At 47.3% G+C, this 20,621-nt stretch overlaps 2 protein-coding genes across 2 annotated transcripts in view; one reads left to right on the top strand and one right to left on the bottom strand.

The window, feature by feature from the left end:
* Positions 1-1,550: 1,550 nt before the first annotated feature.
* ISL2 (ISL LIM homeobox 2) lies at positions 1,551-5,173 on the top strand. Its single transcript, XM_051770391.1, has 6 exons — positions 1,551-1,884; positions 2,844-3,033; positions 3,226-3,485; positions 3,596-3,879; positions 3,980-4,150; positions 4,282-5,173. Exons 1-6 carry the CDS (start codon positions 1,827-1,829, stop codon positions 4,396-4,398), a joined length of 1,080 nt encoding a protein of 359 aa, XP_051626351.1. The 5' UTR covers positions 1,551-1,826; the 3' UTR covers positions 4,399-5,173.
* Positions 5,174-6,554: 1,381 nt separating this feature from the next.
* SCAPER (S-phase cyclin A associated protein in the ER) overlaps positions 6,555-20,621 on the bottom strand; it is a 142,215-nt gene continuing 128,148 nt past the window's right edge. Inside the window, exons 30-32 of the mRNA XM_051770357.1 lie at positions 11,159-11,350; positions 8,609-8,660; positions 6,555-6,999 (exon numbers count right to left, since the gene is read on the bottom strand). Coding sequence (XP_051626317.1) covers positions 6,905-6,999; positions 8,609-8,660; positions 11,159-11,350 — 339 coding nt within the window. The 3' untranslated portion in view covers positions 6,555-6,904. The remainder of the gene's footprint in view (positions 7,000-8,608; positions 8,661-11,158; positions 11,351-20,621) is intronic.

Raw genomic sequence — 20,621 nt, forward strand, 5'->3', positions numbered from 1 at the left:
AGGACTCTGTGGATTCCAGTTCAGGCTGAAGTCACCCTTCTGTACCCTCTCTTCTGCCAGGTGTCCAGGCATGGACGGGACAAACTGTGCTGCCCCACAGCCATGGCAGTGCTGTGGAGGTTCCCATCACCCATCCCACGGGGTCGCCCCAGTTTGAAGAGCCAGTTAAACTTTTCTAATTTTCTTCACACCGCTCACCTCCCAGCCCAGCTCAGCCACTGGCAAGGCAGGCAGCAGTCACATCACAACCCCTGACAGGCACCATGGCCACCCTGCCGCTACCACACAGGCAGGGACACGTGGACCTGCCCTGCCCTGAGGATGTCGTGGCCACACTGCACCTCTGCACCTCTGCACATGCAGGGATGCCAAAATCCCGTGGTGACACGTGTCCCTGCTGAAGTGGGTACCCCAAATACCACCCTCCTTCCTCCCTCAGCTGTTGCACAAACTTAAAGGTTTGCTTTCAACATTTGGGGTCCTCAAGGGGTAGCAGGGGCTGTGGTCAGGCTGGGGAGAACAGGACAAATAGTCCAACACCAGTTATCAAAATCATCCTCTCCCCCTCCTCAGCTTCTGGGGTTTCACACCTACAGGGTGCCTGAATCATACAAGTGCTTCGGCCGGAAAACCCCCCCTACCTCCCTCCTCCCAGAAAAATGAGCCCAGCCTGCCCTTCCCGAACCAACATTTAAAATCACCATGTCCTTCCCAAGCCATACAGGTTGGTCTAGGCCTGTCAAATACCGTGTGTAAAATTAAAAAGGTGACTGTGTGGAGTAGAAGGACAAGGCTGAAGCCCCAAGACAGCAGCGATCTCAATTCCAGCATGTATAAGCTTTCCTGGACCTTTTGAGCTACTCGTGCTGCTGTGCTGTAAAGTCCTCGGCAATTTAAAACCGAGTCAAAGGCCACTGAAGTGCTCTCCCTATTTTCCTGCTAATGCACAGGAAGCCCATGGAGACTGGGGGGAAAGAGAGAGGGAAAAAGAACAGAAGGAATAAAAAAGCAACAGGAGAGGTTAAGCTGCGGGAACAGCACGGGATCAGGTGCATGAAAATGCAGTAAAATACTAATTTTTTTCTGCTAATTTCAACTCATCACGGGGCTCCTGCCCGGAACGGCGGCCCCGACGATGCCATCGGTCCCGTTCGGGTCCGTCCGCACACGGCCCCCAGCGGCGAGCCGCTCCGCGGGCGCGCAGCCTTGAGCCCCTTCCCGTCTGCCGCGGGATGTCCCGCCGCGCCCGCCCGCGGGCACCTGCCCGCGGCACGCCGATACGGGGGGAAAAGGGACAACGAAATAAAAGGCAAAAGAGAGGGGAAGGAAGAGGAAAAGGGAAATAAAAGCAGCAAATAAAAAGCGAACTAAAAGTCAAGAAGAATAACAGGGAAAACAGAAGGGGGAAAAAAAGCTACAATGAATCTCCATCTCCCCGGCCGCCGATGCCGCCGTCCCCTCCGCGCACGGGCGGTCGGAGGGCGCGGCGGGCGCGGGGCGCGGAGGAGCGCGGAGGAGCCCGTCCCGCGGCGCTCGGTGCCGCCCGCCCCGTCCGGGCCGGTCCCGCGGGGAGCGCGCCCCGCTCCGCGCCCATTGTTCGGCGCCGCCAATCCTCGGGCGCTCCCGCGGCCGCCAATCGCCTCCGGGGGCCGCGCGGTGAGGTCAGCGCCGCCCCCCGCCCGCGGCCGCTGCGCGCTGACATCACGGCCGGCCCGGCGGGGCGGGCCCGGGGGGGCGGGCGCGGCCCCCGCCCCGCGCCGCGCGGGTAGTGGTGGAGCGGCGGCGCCGCATCCCGCATCGCTGCCGGTGCGCAGGGGGCCGCCCGCATGGTGGACATCCTCCTCCCGCGGCCGCTCCCGGGCGCCATGGGGGAGCCCTCCAAGAGTAAGTGCGCGCAGCGCAGCGCGGGGCCGGGGCGGGCGGGTGCGGGACGCTGCGGTCGAGCCCCGCGCCGCCGCTGCCGTCGGGTGGGCTGGCGGCCGCCGGACCGCGGGCGCGCTGACAGCTCCGGGAAGGGCTGCGGGCTCGGCCCGGGGCAACTCCGGTGCCGCTATTCCCGTTCATGCCCAGCGCTCCCCGGCCCCTCTGGCCCCGTTTCTTACCGAATGCCTGTCCTTTCAGCTGTCCGCGCTGCTGAGCTCATTGCTTTCGGCTCTTTCAATTTCTTTCTCTGCTTCCCTCTCCTTTTTCCTTCTTTTCTTCTCTCTCTCACTGCCTGTGTTACCGTTTTTCTTTCTTTCTCTCTTTCGTGTTTCAGTTTGTCTTTTTTTGTTATTAATACTTCTCTTTCCGTTTTTGTTTATTTCCTTCTCTTTCTGTTCTTCTGGTTTTGTTTGGTTTTATTTTTTTCTGTCTCTTTGATTTCTTGTCTCTTACTGTTTTCATTTGACCACGGTCCCGTTTTAACCATCCGGGTTTTAGCTGGTTTCGTTCCTTTCTATCATTCCGTTTTATTTTCTTTCCTTCTTTCCTTCTTTCTTTCAATTTCTCCTCAGCCTTTGTCTTATCGTTTCTGTGTTTCTGTTTTTATTTTCCTTTGCCGAAATTCTACTTTTACGTCTCTGTCTTTCTGCCTTTATTTCCCTCCGTCAAGTTTCTGTCTTTTTTAATTATTACTATTATTATTTTGGCTGTATTCATTTATCTCTTTCCGTGTTTCCATCCTTTCTGTCCACGTTCCTGTTTTTATTTCTTTTTCTTCCTATTTTGGAAAAAAACCCCAAAACAAAACAGAATAAGAAAAAAGGAAAAAGATGTAAAAAAACTCAAGTGCCTTTCCCTAATTGCTGGCGTCTGCTCTGGCACACTGCCGGCGCTGACCGTGCCCCACTCGCTCCCGGCAGGGCGGCCGGGGCTGGCCCTGTGCGCCGGTTGCGGGGGCCGAATCCAGGACCCCTTCCTGCTGCGGGTGTCGCCGGACCTGGAGTGGCACGTCGCCTGCCTCAAGTGCGCCGAGTGCGGGCAGCCTCTGGACGAGACCTGCACATGCTTCCTGCGCGACGGCAAGGCCTACTGCAAGCGGGATTACAGCAGGTGACCCCGAATGCGCCAACGCTCGTTAGGGGAAAAAAAAAAAAAAAGAAAGGGCAAAAAACCCGAACCCGAAAAAGCACAAAAGCCCCTTAAAACCCCCGAATTTCTCCCAACGAAAACCTGACTCTCGGCCGCTGCCCGCCCCCGCGGCGCCGCCCGGAGTCGCCCTGACGGCGCATCGCATCCCCGCAGGCTCTTCGGCATCAAGTGCGCCCAGTGCCGGGCGGCCTTCAGCAGCAGCGACCTGGTGATGCGCGCCCGCGACCACGTCTACCACCTGGAGTGCTTCCGCTGCGCCGCCTGCGGCCGCCAGCTCCTGCCCGGCGACCAGTTCTGCCTGCGGGAGCGGGACCTGCTCTGCCGCGCCGACCACGGGCCGCCCCCCGACGGCTCCGCCGCCCGAGGGCCGCGCAGCCCCGCGCTGCCTCCGGCCGCCGCCGCGCACCTCGCAGGTACCGGCTCCCCGTCGGGGCGGGCGGCGGGGCGGGGGAGGTGTCCGGGGGGCTGCAGGGGCCGGGCGGGCGGCGGCGCTGACGGTGCGCGTCCTCCCCGCCCGCCGCAGAGCCGGTGCCCGGGCGGCCGCCCGTCCCGCGGCCGCCGGCGCACAAGGCGGCGGAGAAGACCACCCGCGTGCGGACGGTGCTGAACGAGAAGCAGCTGCACACGCTGCGGACCTGCTACGCCGCCAACCCACGCCCCGACGCCCTGATGAAGGAGCAGCTCGTGGAAATGACAGGGCTCAGTCCCCGCGTCATCCGCGTCTGGTTCCAGAACAAGCGCTGCAAGGACAAGAAAAAGTCCATCCTCATGAAGCAGCTCCAGCAGCAGCAGCACAGCGACAAGACGGTGAGCGCCCACCCGCCCCGCCGGGGAAGGGAATTGGGGGTGGGGGTCCAGGGCCAGAGAGCTCGGGCGGCAGTCGCGCTGAATCCCCGTGTGCCCGCAGAGCCTGCAGGGCCTCACCGGGACGCCGCTGGTGGCCGGCAGCCCCATCCGCCACGAGAGCGCCGTGCAGGGCAGCGCCGTGGAGGTCCAGACCTACCAGCCGCCCTGGAAGGCGCTCAGCGAGTTCGCCCTGCAGAGCGACCTGGAGCAGCCCGCCGCCTTCCAGCAGCTGGTGAGCCGCGCCGGGCCGCCCGTCGGGCCGCGGGGGGCGGGCGGACCCCGGCCCGCCGGGCCCGGGCGCTGCGGGAGGGGGCCGGGGCAGGGGGCGACCGCGCCGGGCCCTCACCGCCGCTGCTCCCCCAGGTCTCCTTCTCCGAGTCCGGCTCCTTGGGCACCTCCTCCGGCAGCGACGTGACCTCGCTGTCCTCCCAGCTCCCCGACACCCCCAACAGCATGGTGCCCAGCCCGGCCGAGACGTGAGGCGGCCCGGCCGCCCGCCGCCGCGGGACCTCCGCATGCCTGCGCTCCCTGCATGAGACACCCGGCCCCGGGCCGCTCCCAGAGCGCCGGACAAACGCCTTTGTTTTTTAATTATTCTTATTTAAAACCAAACAAAAAATATGTTACTGACGGCCAAAAAAGCACCGGGATCCTCGCTGCCTTCACCAGACCGGAGAGAGAGTCCCCGCCCTGGTTATTTCGTTGTTTTGGGTTTTTTCCCTGCGGATTTCGATGTTTCTTTTTTCCCAAAGAAACGTGGATTTCCCCGCTGGAGCCCGGCACGGTGACAGGCCGCCTCGCCCACCGCTTGCGCCGGAGACGGCTATTCTTTCCTTTTTGGAAGGGAAAAGGAAAAAAGAAACTACAAAAGGGGGAGAGACTCCCTCAGCGTGCGGCCGCGGAGCCGGCCTGGCCGTCCCTCCGCGCCGTCCAGCCTCATCTCACGCCGATGCCTCTCCCGGGCCGCGGCGCCCGGCCCCGCACGATCGCTGGAAAAACGGGACACGGAAACGAGACTTTTTAACGGGAAAACCAGTACTAATAATAAGTTATCAATGGACGGAGGACGGATTGTTTGCGCCTTTAACGATCAAAAGTAAGTTATTGTTATTTATTGTCAGAGTCAGCGGTTGAATAGTGGAATTAAGTATTTTGGACTTAATAAAAAAAAAAAAAAAAAGAGAAAAAAGGAAAGGACTGAAACGAAAAAAAAACCAAAACAAAACCAAAAAGGCGCGGAAGGGCGGCAGAGGGGCGGGCGCGGACCGGGTCGGGACGGGCACAGCCCCGGCTTTTTCCGCACGGCCTCCCCGCACCGCGTTAATCGGCTTTCAGAACCGGGGCCGCTTATTTATAGCCGGGGAGGCGGAGCGCAGGTTTCCCTTTCGGAGCAGCCCCCGGGCTCGGCCGGGTCGTGCCCGCACCTGCCGCGCTGCGGGGCCGCCTCGCCTCCTCCCCGGGCGTGGCGGGGGCTTCCCCGGGGCGGCGGGGCGAGGCGAGCTGACCCCTCGAGCGTATCCATCCCCCCGTCCATACTCAGGCGGCGGCTCCTTATCTGCCTCTGGCATCACCTGGGAGCGCGGCGGGGCCGTTCCCGCTTCCTCCCCGTTACCCGGGCGGGACCGCTCCGGACCGGCTCCCAGCGGGACCGCAGGCCCGGAAAGCTCCAGCCTCAGCACGCTGCACCCCCCCTACCCTTCCCCGGGCACCTGGGGAGAGCTGGGCCCTCACCGAGCCCTCCGGGCTGCAGGGGATGGGCGGCGCGGCGCCGGAGCGGCTGCACCGCCCCGGGGGGCTGCGGGGCGGCTGTGCGGGGACCGGGCCCCCCGGGCGAGCCGCCGTCGGGGCCGCCTCAGCCCGGGGCCGCTCGGCACCGCCGGGGTGGGCTGTGCCCCGGCCGGGCACAAGTCTGGAGGGGTCTGCCGCTCTCCCAGCCCCGCCGCGGGGCCCCCGCCATTACCTGGCTCCATCCTGGTCGCGCTGGGGCTCCTCGCGTTCTCCGGGGGCTGGGCCGCAGCGGGGCCGCAGCATCGCCTCAGGCGGCGCGCGGCCTCCCCTCAGGCGGCGCGGGCGGGACCCGGCTGCGGGCCGGGCCGGGCTGGGCCGGGCCGTGCGGCCGCCGCAGGGGCGGCGCGGGGCTGCCAAGAGAGGACTGTCCCGCTGCCTGTCCCGGTCCCGCTGCCTGTCCCGGTCCCGCTGCCTGTCCCGGTGCCCGCGGGCCGCCCGGGATCGGGATCGGGATCGGCCCCGTCCCCGCCGCAGCGCGGGGCCCGCAGCGCCTCCCGCCCCCTCCCGCGGAAGCGAATCCCGCCCGGCCCCGGTGCGCCGCTGGGTTTTGCTCCGCGGAACCTTCCCCGCTCACAGAACATCCCTAGGTTAAACCAGCGTTATTAAAGTCTTACCGAAACGTTAAAAACGCACGTGGTTTAAAAAATCCGTATTACGTGACTTATCCCAAATTACCAGAAAATTATAAGCAAATTTTCCCCAGAGCCAAATCTAACGAATTCTTTTGATTAGATTCTGATTGACTTTTGATTAAAGAGAAAGACAGCTTAAGGAGCTTTTTCTTTCCTATCTCCGAGCCCTGTGTTGCTTATAGTAATTCAAACACACCAACATTTGTAACACAGAAGTCACACCAGACAGAATAAGTTATTTTATTACAAGATATATAGAACATATTTCCTCTATTTGCAACCTTATTTCAGCAGTTCTGCAGTGCAAGTCCCACCACATCACAGGGTAGAAAACACCCAAATCATGACATCGGATACATGAACGAAATAAACTCAAATTATCAAAATTACAAAACAGAACTTGGAAGTATCTACAGTAGTTATGATATAAATAGTGCAAATTATATATCTACAGAGTAAGTATTTATAGAGTATCAAAACCGTTTCAGAACAGCCTTTTAAAGAAGGTAGTCAGCAGGACCTGGTCAGTGTGACGATGTTAGAGATTCAAAACCCAAATACGACACTTATTTTTTCAAGAAGAACTGTCGAGCTTCTTCCCAGGACTGCCGCGGGAATCTGTTGGACAGCTCAAGATAATCTTGAGAACTGAAAAATTTTTCTGTTGAAGACAGAACATAAAATTACCACGTTATTCCCTCTCAAGATAAGATGGCAATAAAACAAGAATAACGAACCTGCAGCCAATTTGAGATACTTTTAATCCCCTCCCCCTCCCAAAATCTTCTCAGCCCACGGGGTGACACTTGTGTGGAGCTTGGGACACCGAGGGCTGGCTTTAAGAATGGGGGCAGAGGCTCTGGTGAGCAAAGGCTTCCATTTGTAAGCTTTTGGATCAGGCTCTGCTTTGCGCAGTGGAACATTATACAGCTTTACACACTTTATGTTCTTGGACCCACCAGGGACCAGCTCAGCCTCGTTCAGCTCTGGGCAGCCTCAACGGTGTTTTCTGCTCAGCAGCTTTTTTTCCACGGAGGGCTGTGGAGGAGTTGTGCTCCCTGACTCCCAGAGCTCACAGCACAAGCACAAATGCAGCTTTCACTCCTACGAGTGAACAGGACTGCACATGTGGGCACACGTTTGAGGGTCCGACCCTCCACACAGCACCCAACAATGAAGTTTGTGCTTTCAGGTTGTATTCCCATCAGTGCTACTATTCCCATTTGTGTTTTGGGGACACCATCCTTCACATTCAAGTGATATAATGGACAAAAATAATCCTGCTTATACTATTACTGAGACAACTTTTTTGCAACTGGGGAATGTTTAGAAACCACACTCACATGTCACCACATAGTCATCTTTCTTTAAAAGTTCATCCAGTTTGAATAGTGAAAATAAAAAGCAGTTTTCCATTTGGGTTTTAGATGTTTCTTGAGCAGTTTCTCATGCAAACACAAACCTGGAAAGTTTGTGCTGCAGACACTGCACAAGGCTGCTTCAGACTGAGAGGTATAATGTTGACAGTAAAAATCTCCATAAAGTTACATTAATTTCATGTGTTATATTTTATTTTTAAACACAAAGCTTATGTTTTAGACCTAGAACTGCTCATCTCTTGCCAAATGTTGGGCAAAATGGTGGTGGATTTTTGTTTGCTATGAGGGAGAAATGGTTGTCCGAGCGATGTTCTTTATGTGAAATACAGCTAACTCAAGAACAGATGCCCATCAGCACTTGAATTTTAGATGTGTTTAGCAAGTAACAGCCATCTCAGCTGAGAATATTTCAAATTTAGCCTAAAGAGGTTAAATGCATTTTAAATAATACCTTAATAACGGAGGGAAAAAAAAATCACACCTCTTCTGCAAACCGATGAACGTCAAATAACGATTACAAGACCATATTTTACAGATTTTTGGCTCCCCAGGTGTATTGGCATTGCTGCATGGCTTCTGCAACCTAAAACTTTTGAAGGCAGCCTTTGTGACAGCTAATTAAATATGTGCAGGTACAGTATCACATTTTAAGACATGATACCACACAGCATTTAATAAAGATTAACAGTCTGAATCCCTGATACGACGAGCAGAGGACTGGAAGACACGTCAGGATGTGAGGGAGCCTCTCTCCAAGCTGTAAAATCATGCTGCAAGTTACTGTATTTCTTTTATCATGATGCAGACTCAAAAAATTTAAATCACAGTGAAATATAATATGTACACATTTTGTTAACCGACTGCTACTCTGTTACACTGCATTGAACGTACCCCTCTGCTGAGATAACTGATTATCCATTTGGCCTGAGCTCTGTGCAAAATCCTACGGGGGAAAAAAAAAAAAGGCATCAGGTTTTCAGATCTTACACCCGAGAAATTAAAACAACATTTTTAAGTCTTCACAGTCACTCAAAAATACTAATACTTTATGAAAACTGTAAATTAACAAACTCTGGTTTGTTTGCTACATATAACAACAGAATACTGCCAGCATTTAAATTCTATAATATATATAGTACATTTTTATTCCTTTATTTATACTTGTTTTGAAAAAAAAATATTTTTAGTACACAACAAAGAACCCAAGGCTTTAATATCTTCTTAGGAAATAGTTATTATTGGGATTTTTATTTACCATAGCTATGTCTCTGTAAAAGAAATGGTGTTTCAGATCTTTGCTCCTGACTCCAAATACACTCTTACAAAACTCATGAATGATTCCCGTTTCAATGGCTGTGCTTCCCAGTGACCTGGGAGCCCGAGGCCCTGATCTCTTGGGAGTGTGTGGAGTTCCTCCCCAGCGGGGGTAACCCCAGCCCCAGCTGTGGGGCAGCCAGGATGAGCACCCAGAGCCGTGTGTGGATTCCCTGCTGCATCCTCGCAGTCAGCAAAGACACCGACCTCGCTGGGAACACGTCGGCTGCCCCACCACAGATCCTGTCTGTTGTTGGAGCATCCACCCAGCAGAACACTGAAGAAGGTATTATCTGATAAGAGATACAATTTAGCAAATCGTGGATACTCCTAAATGTTTTTTAATTATTTCTGCGCATCTAAAAGCAGAGGTAACAAAAATAAACGGGCTGATGCAAACTTCAGATGATGGAAATAAATCTGTTGGTAAGGAGGTTGTTTGTAAAATCCAGCAACCCTCTGCCTTTGATTTTTGCTGCACACATTTAACACACTGTATTTAAGTGTTATATTCGTACACACCACCAAACTTCTACGCAAACGGGACTTCTTTGAGTGCTCCCTGGCACAGGAAGAATCTCATTTTCTAGTCACGGGGAAACATTTTACAGTCTTTCCCAAACCTTCCACCGAAGCAAATGAGAGATTTGCTTGACAAACAGCAGCGAGCTGAAATAAAAGTAGAGAGGGAAGTCTCTTCTGCGTGTGCGGGATCTGAGCATTCCTTGGATCCCTCCAGAACTGCTCTCTGCGTACGCATGTGCAACATTTGGGATTAGATTTTAGCACGGGCAAAAAACTGAAGTTCCAGTGAAGTCAGCAAAGACAGCACTCTTTACAGCACACACAACTCTTCCATATTTTAATATAACACCTTTTTTAAAAGCCTGCAAGAACAGTATGTGGGCTTAACATCTGAGATATACCTCTAACTGGAAACTAATGTCCCTTGTAGATATACTTACACTTTACTGTAGCTACTGGGGATTTTAATGCCATTCCAACTCTTATAGCACAGAAATCAAGCTAAAGAATCTTAATTATTCCTATAGAGAATACTCTCCTCCACTCTCATGTTTTTTGGCTGAAAAAAACCTGAACTTGCTGCATTTCCTCATAATGCTTAAATTATTTTTTTGCCACTGCAACTTCTACACTGAAATCTGTAGTTTCACTATGACTACTTAGCAAATTCTTTTAATACTAAGTTCCAAACTTTTAAAAAAAATGCTATGCAATTATTTTAGTATTAAAAGGATAAAAAGTAGTTGCACTCAGAAGTTATGCAAACTTTCAGTAAATATTTAGTTCTTGTGCCTTCTCTCTCGAATGCATGTAGCCTATCCTTGGAGTATCCTTGGAGTAGCTGTAAAGCATTAGGAAAAAGAGCTTGACTAACATTTCTGTATCAACAACAGTAACTTTCAGGTGACTGATACAGAGTTACTAGACTCATAAAAACATATTATTTTTAATAGTGGAGTGTTTATGAAAACTGCATTTATTAACTGGAAACAGTCAATGTATGGAAAACGTGAGGGATCCAAAAAATCTGATAGATAAAACAGCACATAAATTCAGACAAAGGGAAGAAAAATACTGCAAATCCTTATTTAAAACAGTATTCGTAATGACCTCAGTGGCTTACTGTCAAAAATAAAGATTGCAAGATTAGACTGGTAACATATGTTCTGTGTATTTTCTGCATAAAATATATACACTTATTCAGTTCTCTGTAAATCTATGGTACACAGTATACAACTGTACATTTGCATGTAAACACATGAATGTAGCGATTTCAGATATGCTATATGTGCAGGAATTCAAAAAAATAAATATTTTAAGGATTGTCTTGTAATAGCAGGACCTACATCAAACCTTCCCAGTGCATCCAGGAGCTGTAATGAAAACAGGATCCCGAGTGGCCAGTGAGAACCTGAATCACTCGGTAACCTTTTGGAGTTATAAGATGCCTCAAGTACAGGCGTAATCTGTGGTTTGAGAAGAGCTGCAGAGAATCTCAAAGTACTTCAGTGGTGTTTACTTGTTTTACTTAAGTCAAAGGATTCCCACACTCGGGGCAAAGGCGCGAGAAGCGGCCGCAGTGACCCCGCACGGCTGCGATACCTGGATGAAGGTGGCGAGTAAAACACAGCTCATCTCCTGCTCCAGGATGATCTTGTTCTGAGGGTTGTTGTAACAAGCAGCTATCAGCGAGGGGAAGAGCACTTTGATTAAACGAGGATCGCTGAAATACTGGAAAGGCAACTGGCATAGTTTTTGCAGCACCGTGGGGTGACGGCCAGATTGTACAATGATCTGAAAATACAAACATAACAAAATTAAACCACATGATCTATCTCTTCTGCTCTTCCTGTTAACCACCAAGGGTGCTGAAGTCATGCTAAAAAAATGAGCATGGCTGAGAGCAAGTACTAAAAATAAAGCTTAAAACATTGACTTCAAATAACTTCTGTTTCAGTGTGTAAGCATTATTTTTATTGCAGAAGAACATAAAGAATATTGAGCTCTGAAACTTTTTTCCTGTATCACCCAAAAAGACAGTAAGCGGGACGGGGATTAATCTGCAGATTACAATAAAATAGATAATGTAATACCTTAATTCAAAAGGCAAAGAACTATAGCACAGGGACTATTCTGAGTTAGAGCTACGAAACATAAAACCCCAATGCCTGCCATTTAAACACAGTAAGCACGGGGTGGGGGGAAAATCCAGAAAGAAATCACCAGGATTTTCAAAACTCTCCCTCCCAAGCCTCGTCCTTTCCTAGAGTGCCTGCTGGCAATCAGGGGGGACTCTGTTTCAGGGGAGATGTCTGCCACGCATTCTCAGGCACCAAAAAGAAAAGGTGATTGTGAGCTGCACAGCGAGGAGTTTCAGTAAGGAGAGACTCAGAGATCCTCCCATCTGTATTTCTTATCTCGGTTTCTATCAGTGCCATTGGCTCTAAAAGGAGAATTGTTTAGATAAATGGGACTGTTGTCATGAAGCAGGCTAAGTTTACAACTGTGTACATCTGAAGAAATAAGGCAATGCTATCACTGGTCTCCTGCACAGGAACCTTTCCAATTTACTTGATATTCATATAAAGTCTTTGTGATAAACTAAAAAATGCCCAAATCGGATCTGTTCCAAGTAACCTTGATTAGACAATTACAATATGAAAGAGCTGTGTGACCCAAAGTTGGCTTTTTGGCATAGGAGGAAGCTCCTATAAGGTCGGAACACTGTAAAACTGAGGGTCATGACTGTAAATTGTACTTGGAAAAACACAATTTTACAGGTACACACCCAGACAAGACTGCATTCAAATTAAAACCAGAAGGACAGAAAGAAGAAGTTGAGGCCACAGGAACATAAATTATAGGGATTTACAAGTTTTCAAAGCACTTTTAACAATACCTTCAGAGCACACACTAAGTTGATAATGCAGTTCAGTTTAAAAACAAGATCAACAAAGTAATAGTTTGCATTTTTTTCAGTTCACCAGTGAAAAAGACATTGAAAACCTTTCAAAGGACTGGTAGAAACGTCTTAATGCCCTTAAAGACAGAAGGAATTTTTAAAAGACAGGCAAATAAGAGACAATTAAGCACACATTCAGACACTGTTTTGAGGAAAATATTGCTGATGATTCTCAGCTTTGCTATTGGCTCCCACCCTGTAAGCGAGAGGTGCCCTTCAAGTCTGGCAGTACTGTTGAAACTTTAAATTAACCAGAGTGCTTATTACACAAATCTATTTTTCCACGGTAAATTCTGCAATCAGAAAAGTACCTAAAATCAACCATAACTGTACTAAAGTAACTACAATTGGTATTTTTGATCCAGGACAGAACAGCAGAACTCCTGATTTCTGTTTAATGGCCACCATACCCTCGACGAACAGGCAGAGGCGAAGAATTTTTTGGGAGTTTTCATTTTTCATTTCACAGTTCACTTCCTTTACCTGTCCTAAAAATGCCATGGGTAGTTAGTGAAGTCTTGCCAAACCAACAGTGCAGATACCCAAATAGCTTTCATGGAATTATTATTTCATTATCTTTTGCTTTTCAACAGTTTTCCCGCTGTGATGTTATCAACATTAAGGATAGGAAGGTATATACAAGGGCTGCTGATGTTTTAATCTGGTATTTATCACATGTGGAATCAATTTAATGATTTCAGCTCATTGTACTAATGCAGCTACTAAACCTGATATGCCATATAATGTACTCTGAAGGAAAAAAACATGAGTCACCTCTTACTGGAAAAAAACCCAACCAAATAAACCTGTAGCCGAGCACATATTCCTTGTTTCACTGTCAATGGGTGGAGAAAGTGAAGCCCAGGGCTCGACTGAGCAGATGAACAACAAAGAAAACGAAAACCTTGTACTTCTCTTTCTTGACTTTTTTTTTCTTTTTTTTTTTTTCCCCCCCAATGTCTTGGCTTAATGATCCCAGGGAGTTTTGCAGGCCTGGGATATGGAATACTCATCTTACAAAATGCTCTAATACAAGATACAAAGTCCTTACTGAAATCCAGCTTGCCTCTCCTCCTGCCACATACTGGGATCCAGACACATTTATCTAGAATTAGCTTTTCTTGTTGCTCACTCTCTAGCCTGAAAGTCAGATATGCCTGTCAAATGTAACAAGATCCTAATTAAATCACTGCACTTCTGTACAGCCAAGCATTTAAGCACCTGCTTAACTTCAGCTATGTGCCCATGTTCCATTAATATTTGCTTGTGGTTTTCTTTTTTCTGAATTGAGATCTATTAAATTAGTCCAAGCTATTTTTTTTTTAATCCGGAGCAGGTAACTCACATTCATGTTTGCTATGTTTCCTTTAAAAATGTTGCTTACTCTCAAAATTTACAGATATTTATACAACCTTATTGGTTTTGCCCGTGCTTAGCTGGAATAAATTCCATCTTAGCTTAGCTTATTTATGGCTCGACATGTTCTAAATGTTAGAACAGCTCTCTGAAGACCCAAGCTATGCACAGGTAAGAGACACAGCAAATACATTTCTGCAATGCTACTTCATGATGAATTAATGAAGTTTTCCTTTGTGTTACCAGCCAAACTCAAATCCAAATCATTCTGGAGGTGGAGCCCCTGTTCCAGAGCACGGTGAGGATTCAGGGTTAGCACACCAGAAAGCACTGGCCAAAGGCCTGTCTGCTTTCAATGGAACAGGCTGCTGAGAGGGAGAGGCAAGGGCAAGAGTATCTCAAATCCTCACCTTTAAGTCTAGAACCTCCCCTGCTTGGTGCCTGTCTGAGTTTCCAGGTCTCCCATACCCTGCACGCTGTGCCTGCTGCCTCCGCAGCCGCCTGCCCGGCACAGTGACTGATGGGATGACCTGTGGGAACTTTTCACTGAGCAACACCTTCCAAGGTTGCCTATCAGTTATCTTCTGTCACTCCCACCAGTTTATAGCCTTCTGCAGGTCCTGCTAATTTGCCTAATCTCCAATAGCCAGCAGGTCAGGCTCTCTCCACTGCCCTACCAGCAATCCATGCTCCCGTGTGACTCTTTGGGAAGTGCACTCTGCTCTCACCAGTGCAATAATTATCCCGATCCACCATACTGGTATTTCTGAAAGTTTATCACTTAGGAAAGTATGATTCATGATTTCTGAACTCTCTAGATGGAATCCATGTTTTCCTCACATTTACTAGGGCCAGTATTCACTATATAGTGTATTGCTTGGCCATTTGCTGCAATTCCTCTCGCTGTGAAAGCCTGAAGCAGTATAAAAGTCAGTCTTTCAAAACAGACCCCAATGACAAAAGCCAGCAATATGCCACACAGCACTTGAGCAATAAGAAAGGACAATCAATCAAAAAATTAAAAGCTCCTTGTGGTATGGAACAGTAATAAAGTTGTGAGGGGAACTCATCATTCTGCTGGGAGATAAGGCTTCCCCTGTCACTTAGGGAGGGTATCTGGCTGCAGACCTGAGGCGACTGCTGGAAGGATATTCCATCCTGGATTTTCAGTTCTTCATCCTATTCCCACCAGGACAGTTCCAGCAGCCCTCCTCTCCTGCCATTGCTTCCTGGCACCTTACAAAGGAGAACTTCCCAGGCCTGAAGGCCTTTGCTAGGGAACTAATAGACCATAGGAACCCAAAACACTTGGGTGTGATTTTCCTCTGGGGAGCAAAGGGGAACGTTGCAGCTCATTTCATTTTTCAGTGATGCCCCAAAATAACGTTCTGATGCTCCTTAAAGAATGAGAATCATAGAAATGCAGCTCCTTTCCTTGTTTGCCAGGGCAAGGAGGTAACCACTGGCAGGCACTGGGACAACCTTCTCCTGAGATCTAGCAAGGGAAAGATGTTTTGGAGAACACCTCCTATTTCTATTTACATACTGTATATACATGTATTTATATTTCACTTTATCTGTCTCTGTTTTCCTTTTATCATCAATGAAAACTACAATTACTTTAAAATGCATATGTAAGTATTTTTGTCAAAGGAGGGTAATAAAACCTTCATAACTAATAGGATCTAGATCTTTTGAATGATACAGTGATGATACAGAATGACTCTGCAGTTACACCTCAAATCAGCTGTAAAATCTTACAGAAAATTAAAATAAGAATCCTCTAGTCTTTGAAACTATATTTTCATAATCAGGTAACTGAGTGTATAATCACCTTGTAAGTAATAAACAGGATTTTCATTGAGAAAACTAAAATGTCAGCCAGAAAGCTGAAGAATGAGAATGACTTTATGTAAAATACTGAGCAAATATCAATCAAATTGAAGTAAATTGATAATTCATATAATCATGTCATGTCATTCATACATTCATACGTTCTAATTAGACATGTAACGTAGATGCATGCTACTAATTTATCAAGAACTAGCAGTTCCATCAAATTGCCTTGTGAAGATTTATTTTAACTATGGAGCAGCATTTTTGGTGACAACCTAAGTTTCTCCTTCCAAGTTGTAAATGCACATATTTTATAACCGTAAAGCATTTAAAAAAGACAAAATAATTGAATTTAAAACTCTGCATACAACCTTCCAGAGATTTAAAGAAGATTATGGTCCCAGATTGGTTTCCCATGGCTCTATGCATGTATGTTAAATACTGTCAGATGTTTTATTACAAGTAACAAAATAAATGGTTCAATCTCAGACCAAAAACTTTTTCACTGCTTGTGTACTATGCAAGGTTAGTCCAGGATTAATGCAGAGTGGAAGTGCTGATTTTCAGAGCAATATTTAGTCTAGTTCTACTGGTGGATTTAGGTTTTCTTGTTTCACTTATTTCACTTGGACTTCTGCAGCTCTGTAAAGACATCATTCTTGTCAGTTATTTCTGTCAATATATACAATAAAACCACTGGAATTATTTTTCGAAGCAGCTAATTAATTTTCCACTTGGGAAGAAAAGAAAGCAAGCGTTTTGTCCGTGCAAGGGCGAACCAAAGAACTGAGAAGTGCTTCACTTCGGGAAGAAACTTTGGGAACAAATATATGGCTGGCATCAATGGCACAGCCACCATCCATCAGACCTGCAGGGCAGGGGGTGTCCAAATGAGAAGGTAGAGACAACATCCAGCAGCTCTGAGCTGCCAGCTGAGCCCCTGGCAGTGCCTCCCCAGATCCAAGCACAGGGATTCCTGCTTGGCACCGCTGCAGCACGGAGATAACGGGACTGACGGGGACTTTCTGCAGCCCATTGGTTTCTTTTCATCCACAGAAGAAAGGGAAAATTGATAGCAGAGAAGGGAAAAAGATTGCCAAGGAGAGAACTGAAACCTGTAGCCACGAAAACCCCAAATGTCAAGATTTGAACAAAACCTTACAAGTCATCCCAGTGCACCGTTCTTGTGGGACCAACCCCGCCCGACAGCGCCGTGGTCTCGGTTCTCTACAGTCAGGCTGATGGTTTTTAGCCATTATAGCTGAGTATTAGAAGTTGTAGCTCTTTTATTAAGTGAAAACTCAGACAAAGTTATACTAACGTGGATACAGGAAAATGGAGCTGAATTGTAACTTTGGGAAGTTTAAAACTTCCTGAAGCAAAACCTTCTTTGGCTCTTGGAGAAAAACCTGCAAATGAAAGGGTGTGTTCCACAGGTACTTACCAACAAATAGAGTGCTTATCACTGGGAGCTGAACTAACTTTCCAGAAAAACATCCTTCCCAATAGAATTTCCTTTTATTTTTATGAAACGGAGCATTAAAATGTGCCCTTCTACTTGCCTGTGCTCTCCTGCTCTAATGTAGTTCATGTTCAGACGCAATTTTCTTAGAACAACTCAGCCTAAAAAGCTAATGGTTCTCTAAGGGGCACTCCCTGCCTTCCCTGCTATCTCGGGTGACCTGCCGTTCCAAACTTCAACGTGGCCATTATAAACATTTGGATCTTAAAGTGGTACTGTTGGTATGGGAACTACTAATGTTTCTTTTCCATGTATTTATCATTTATATAAATGTCAACCCTAATTTGCACTAAAAACTAATAACTTTATTGAACAGGAACTGTGCATCTAATTCCTGTAACAACAGTATTCCATCAAACAGTTAAATCCTTTCGTTTGATGTCAGGTTATTTATAACTTTGTAAAAGAAATAAGTCTTTATATTAGTAGTCCAGAGTTTCTCTTCAAAGTTAGATCTGCATTATTTCTTTGCTTCTATATAAACAGATCTCATACTGCCAGTATTTAATCAGCAGAATATGTCACCACTTAGGCTCTTCTTCTGTTTTAAGGTCAAGCTCTTTTCTTTCCATTTTGCAAACTCCACTATTGGCAAAGCCGTGAGCAAAGAATGCTCTAAATTCCTCCTAACATTTCTCAGCAATCAGAGCACCATTTCCACGCAAAAAGAAAGTTCCAGAATGCTACATTCAAATTTAAAAATAAGAATTTTGTCTATTTGAAAAATTCCGGTGTTTATTTTCTTAGCGTCACGTGTCAGCTTTCAGAGAGAAAGATAAGGGAGTTCAGGAATAACATTAGTCTTCCTATAAACCACATTGTAAGCATTGTCCTCTCAGGGCTCTATGGTTTAAGCAGATTCAGGGGTGCTCTGTGCATACATAACAGGAAAAAATTATCTCAGCAGTTTTTGTGTAATCATCCTAAGACGTATGAACATTTAGGATGGGACGATGGCAACTCCCAGCACGGCATTGCAGTGAAGATGTAAAAATGTTTACCAGAAGTGGTGCTAGTGGGAAATCCAGGAGAAGAAGTTCTTTATACAAAGCTCTCGAAAAAATGTCACCCAAAATGACAACTAACAAGTCACCTGGGTTATAACAAGTGAAGTATGTCTAGATTAAATTCATCAATAAATATATGTTAAACATATATTGTAAAAGATGAACTTCATTACAACGTGATGAAAGGAAAATAGAAACAATTCTAATATGCATTGAGGGTACTTGTGAATTTAATCTATGCCCAGGCTACAGGATAAAATAGTAATCTAATATCTGAACTAGAAAAGGTATTAAGGAAAAGCCTAACTTCAGAAGTGACAGCATTTTAGCACTTGATATATTAACAAAAACGTTTAAACGTGAGGTTGCTCTTGTGTTAATCATATACTTAAGGACCTTAAGGGTATCACTTCTTTCTAAAAAATTATAAACTTCATTGTTTCCACAATAACATAAAAGGAGATTTATATATTTGTTGGCCTAATAACTTTTAATCAGAAAAGATTTTTATACATTAAATGTATGAGAAGTACACGTATTCTGTAAGATAAAATTAAAAAACCCCACATTGTGACACATCTCAAACCCTCAGGTATTATTCTGAGCCCTGAAATGATTCAATTAGCCCGTTGCAGCCCTGCACTGTTTTTCAGTGCACTGTTTTTCATCTTCACACTTAGATGACATCTTCAGCTTTGAGGATACGCCACTTATACATTTAAGTTGCTGCTTTGGGCACCATCTGAAACAAGATGATTTAAAGGGTAGAGAAGAAACAGGACCATAGTCAACAGAAGTTTAAGGAGACTATTCTATTGGCTGAGGTTTCTGCCAGCATCCCTGGTAACAGAGCTAGTTTGGGTCAAAACCCCCAGAAGGTGTGAATAATTCAAACATTACAGTCTAAAACACATAAAATCTTTTTGTATGTCTCAGAGCATTTTCTTTCTTCAAAAGCAAACATTTTCTGTCACACTCCAAAACTCTGCTCACAAGTAAGCTACACAGCCTTAGAATTAGTATTCCTAGCACATTCTGTCTTATGGCTTCCACAAGAAATCTAAAGGGTTTGTCAAAGTATCTAATCATCAGCTAAGAAGCCTGTGAAACACTGAACCATTGGACATGTTACAGAGCTGGCTGAGACAAAGCTTCAAACAGAGAGCAAGAAAATGTGCTTTCCTGCCATGAAAAATGGGCTACAGTTTACCCTTTACTAAGAGGAGAGGAAGACGAGCAAAATTTTCCACAGCACTCAATTAATGCATTTTGTTCTTTCTTTACATTTCAGTATCGCTTCCATCAAGTGTGACTTGAGCTGAACAGGACAAAACAGCTTCGGGAGACTTCTCTGGGCCTCTTGCAGGCTCCCACCCTCAGAGCAGCATCCAAGTGCTCAGAAGAACTGTCAACTGGCCGAGCCCAGCGCTGTGAACACAGAGCAGGCCGGCGTTCCCTCTGCATGGGGCCGGCCACGCCGGGGACAGGCAGCGCGGTCGGCAGAGACTTGGGAAACTGAGAGTTTATGGCAGGAGCACAGGGAGTTCCCTCACACATGAGGCGAGACAGACAATAGCTCACAAGGCCCGATTAAATATTTGCAGGCTTTAGACTTTGTTTTAAATTTCTGTGTGAACTGTAATTCTCACGCAGGGTGGGAGTAGGGTAGAAGGACGGCGGGCGTTGTGCAAGCTCCGGCTCCATCCGCGCCACCGGAGCGCCACCGGCCAAACCCGGAGCGGCCCAGGCCCAGGTCTGAGCCCAGAACAAACTGCTTATTGAGCAGGGTTACACCAAACTGTGTGGTGCTTTTTCGTGTGGACAAAGTTCCACTGGGGATTAAGCTGAGACCACCAAACTCCTTTTAGCCCCGACCCAGGAGTAAGATTAGAACGTGGCTCTCTGGAGGCAGCATTAGCTGACTGCTCTCTCTCTTCCTCTCTGAGCAGACTGTATTTTAAGGTTGTTGAAAGCACTGGCTTTGATGACACCGGGAGATAAGTTTATTCTTTTGTGTTTACAGTTTGAGAATAAGACAATATGATAAATCCAAACGCGCTCATTTCTCACACTAATTCCTACACACTCTCTCTTCCCCTCCCTACAGGAGTCAGCCAGCCCACCATGAACCGAAACTAAACGCACTTGATTTCACATTAAGTCTTTGCTCATATTAAATTGCCTTCCCCACATCCTCTCAAAAAGCAAAATAGAAAAAAACTAAACCGGGATGCATTTCGGAGCGTTGGAAATGCAATTAAGATGTGACACACGAAATGTGCAGCCCCAAATGCTTGGGCCGTATTTGCTTTGCTTTGTCATGGTTCATTCTTAGAAAAGAAAAGCTTTATCAGTAAGCTCAAACAACAGAGGTGTCTGACA

This window comes from Manacus candei, unplaced genomic scaffold, assembly GCF_025592945.1.
Source record: "Manacus candei isolate 608988 ecotype Guabito, Panama unplaced genomic scaffold, ASM2559294v1 h1tg000119l, whole genome shotgun sequence".
Lineage (NCBI taxonomy): Eukaryota > Metazoa > Chordata > Aves > Passeriformes > Pipridae > Manacus > Manacus candei.

What these genes read in the sequence shown, in the direction of transcription:
- ISL2 (XM_051770391.1), top strand. Translation starts at nt 1,827, where the DNA reads ATGGTGGACATCCTCCTCCCGCGGCCGCTCCCGGGCGCCATGGGGGAG. An exon ending in TGCAAGCGGGATTACAGCAG is followed by an intron (nt 3,034 to 3,225) that starts GTGACCCCGAAT and finishes GCATCCCCGCAG; the next exon opens with GCTCTTCGGCATCAAGTGCG. An exon ending in CGCCGCCGCGCACCTCGCAG is followed by an intron (nt 3,486 to 3,595) that starts GTACCGGCTCCC and finishes CGCCCGCCGCAG; the next exon opens with AGCCGGTGCCCGGGCGGCCG.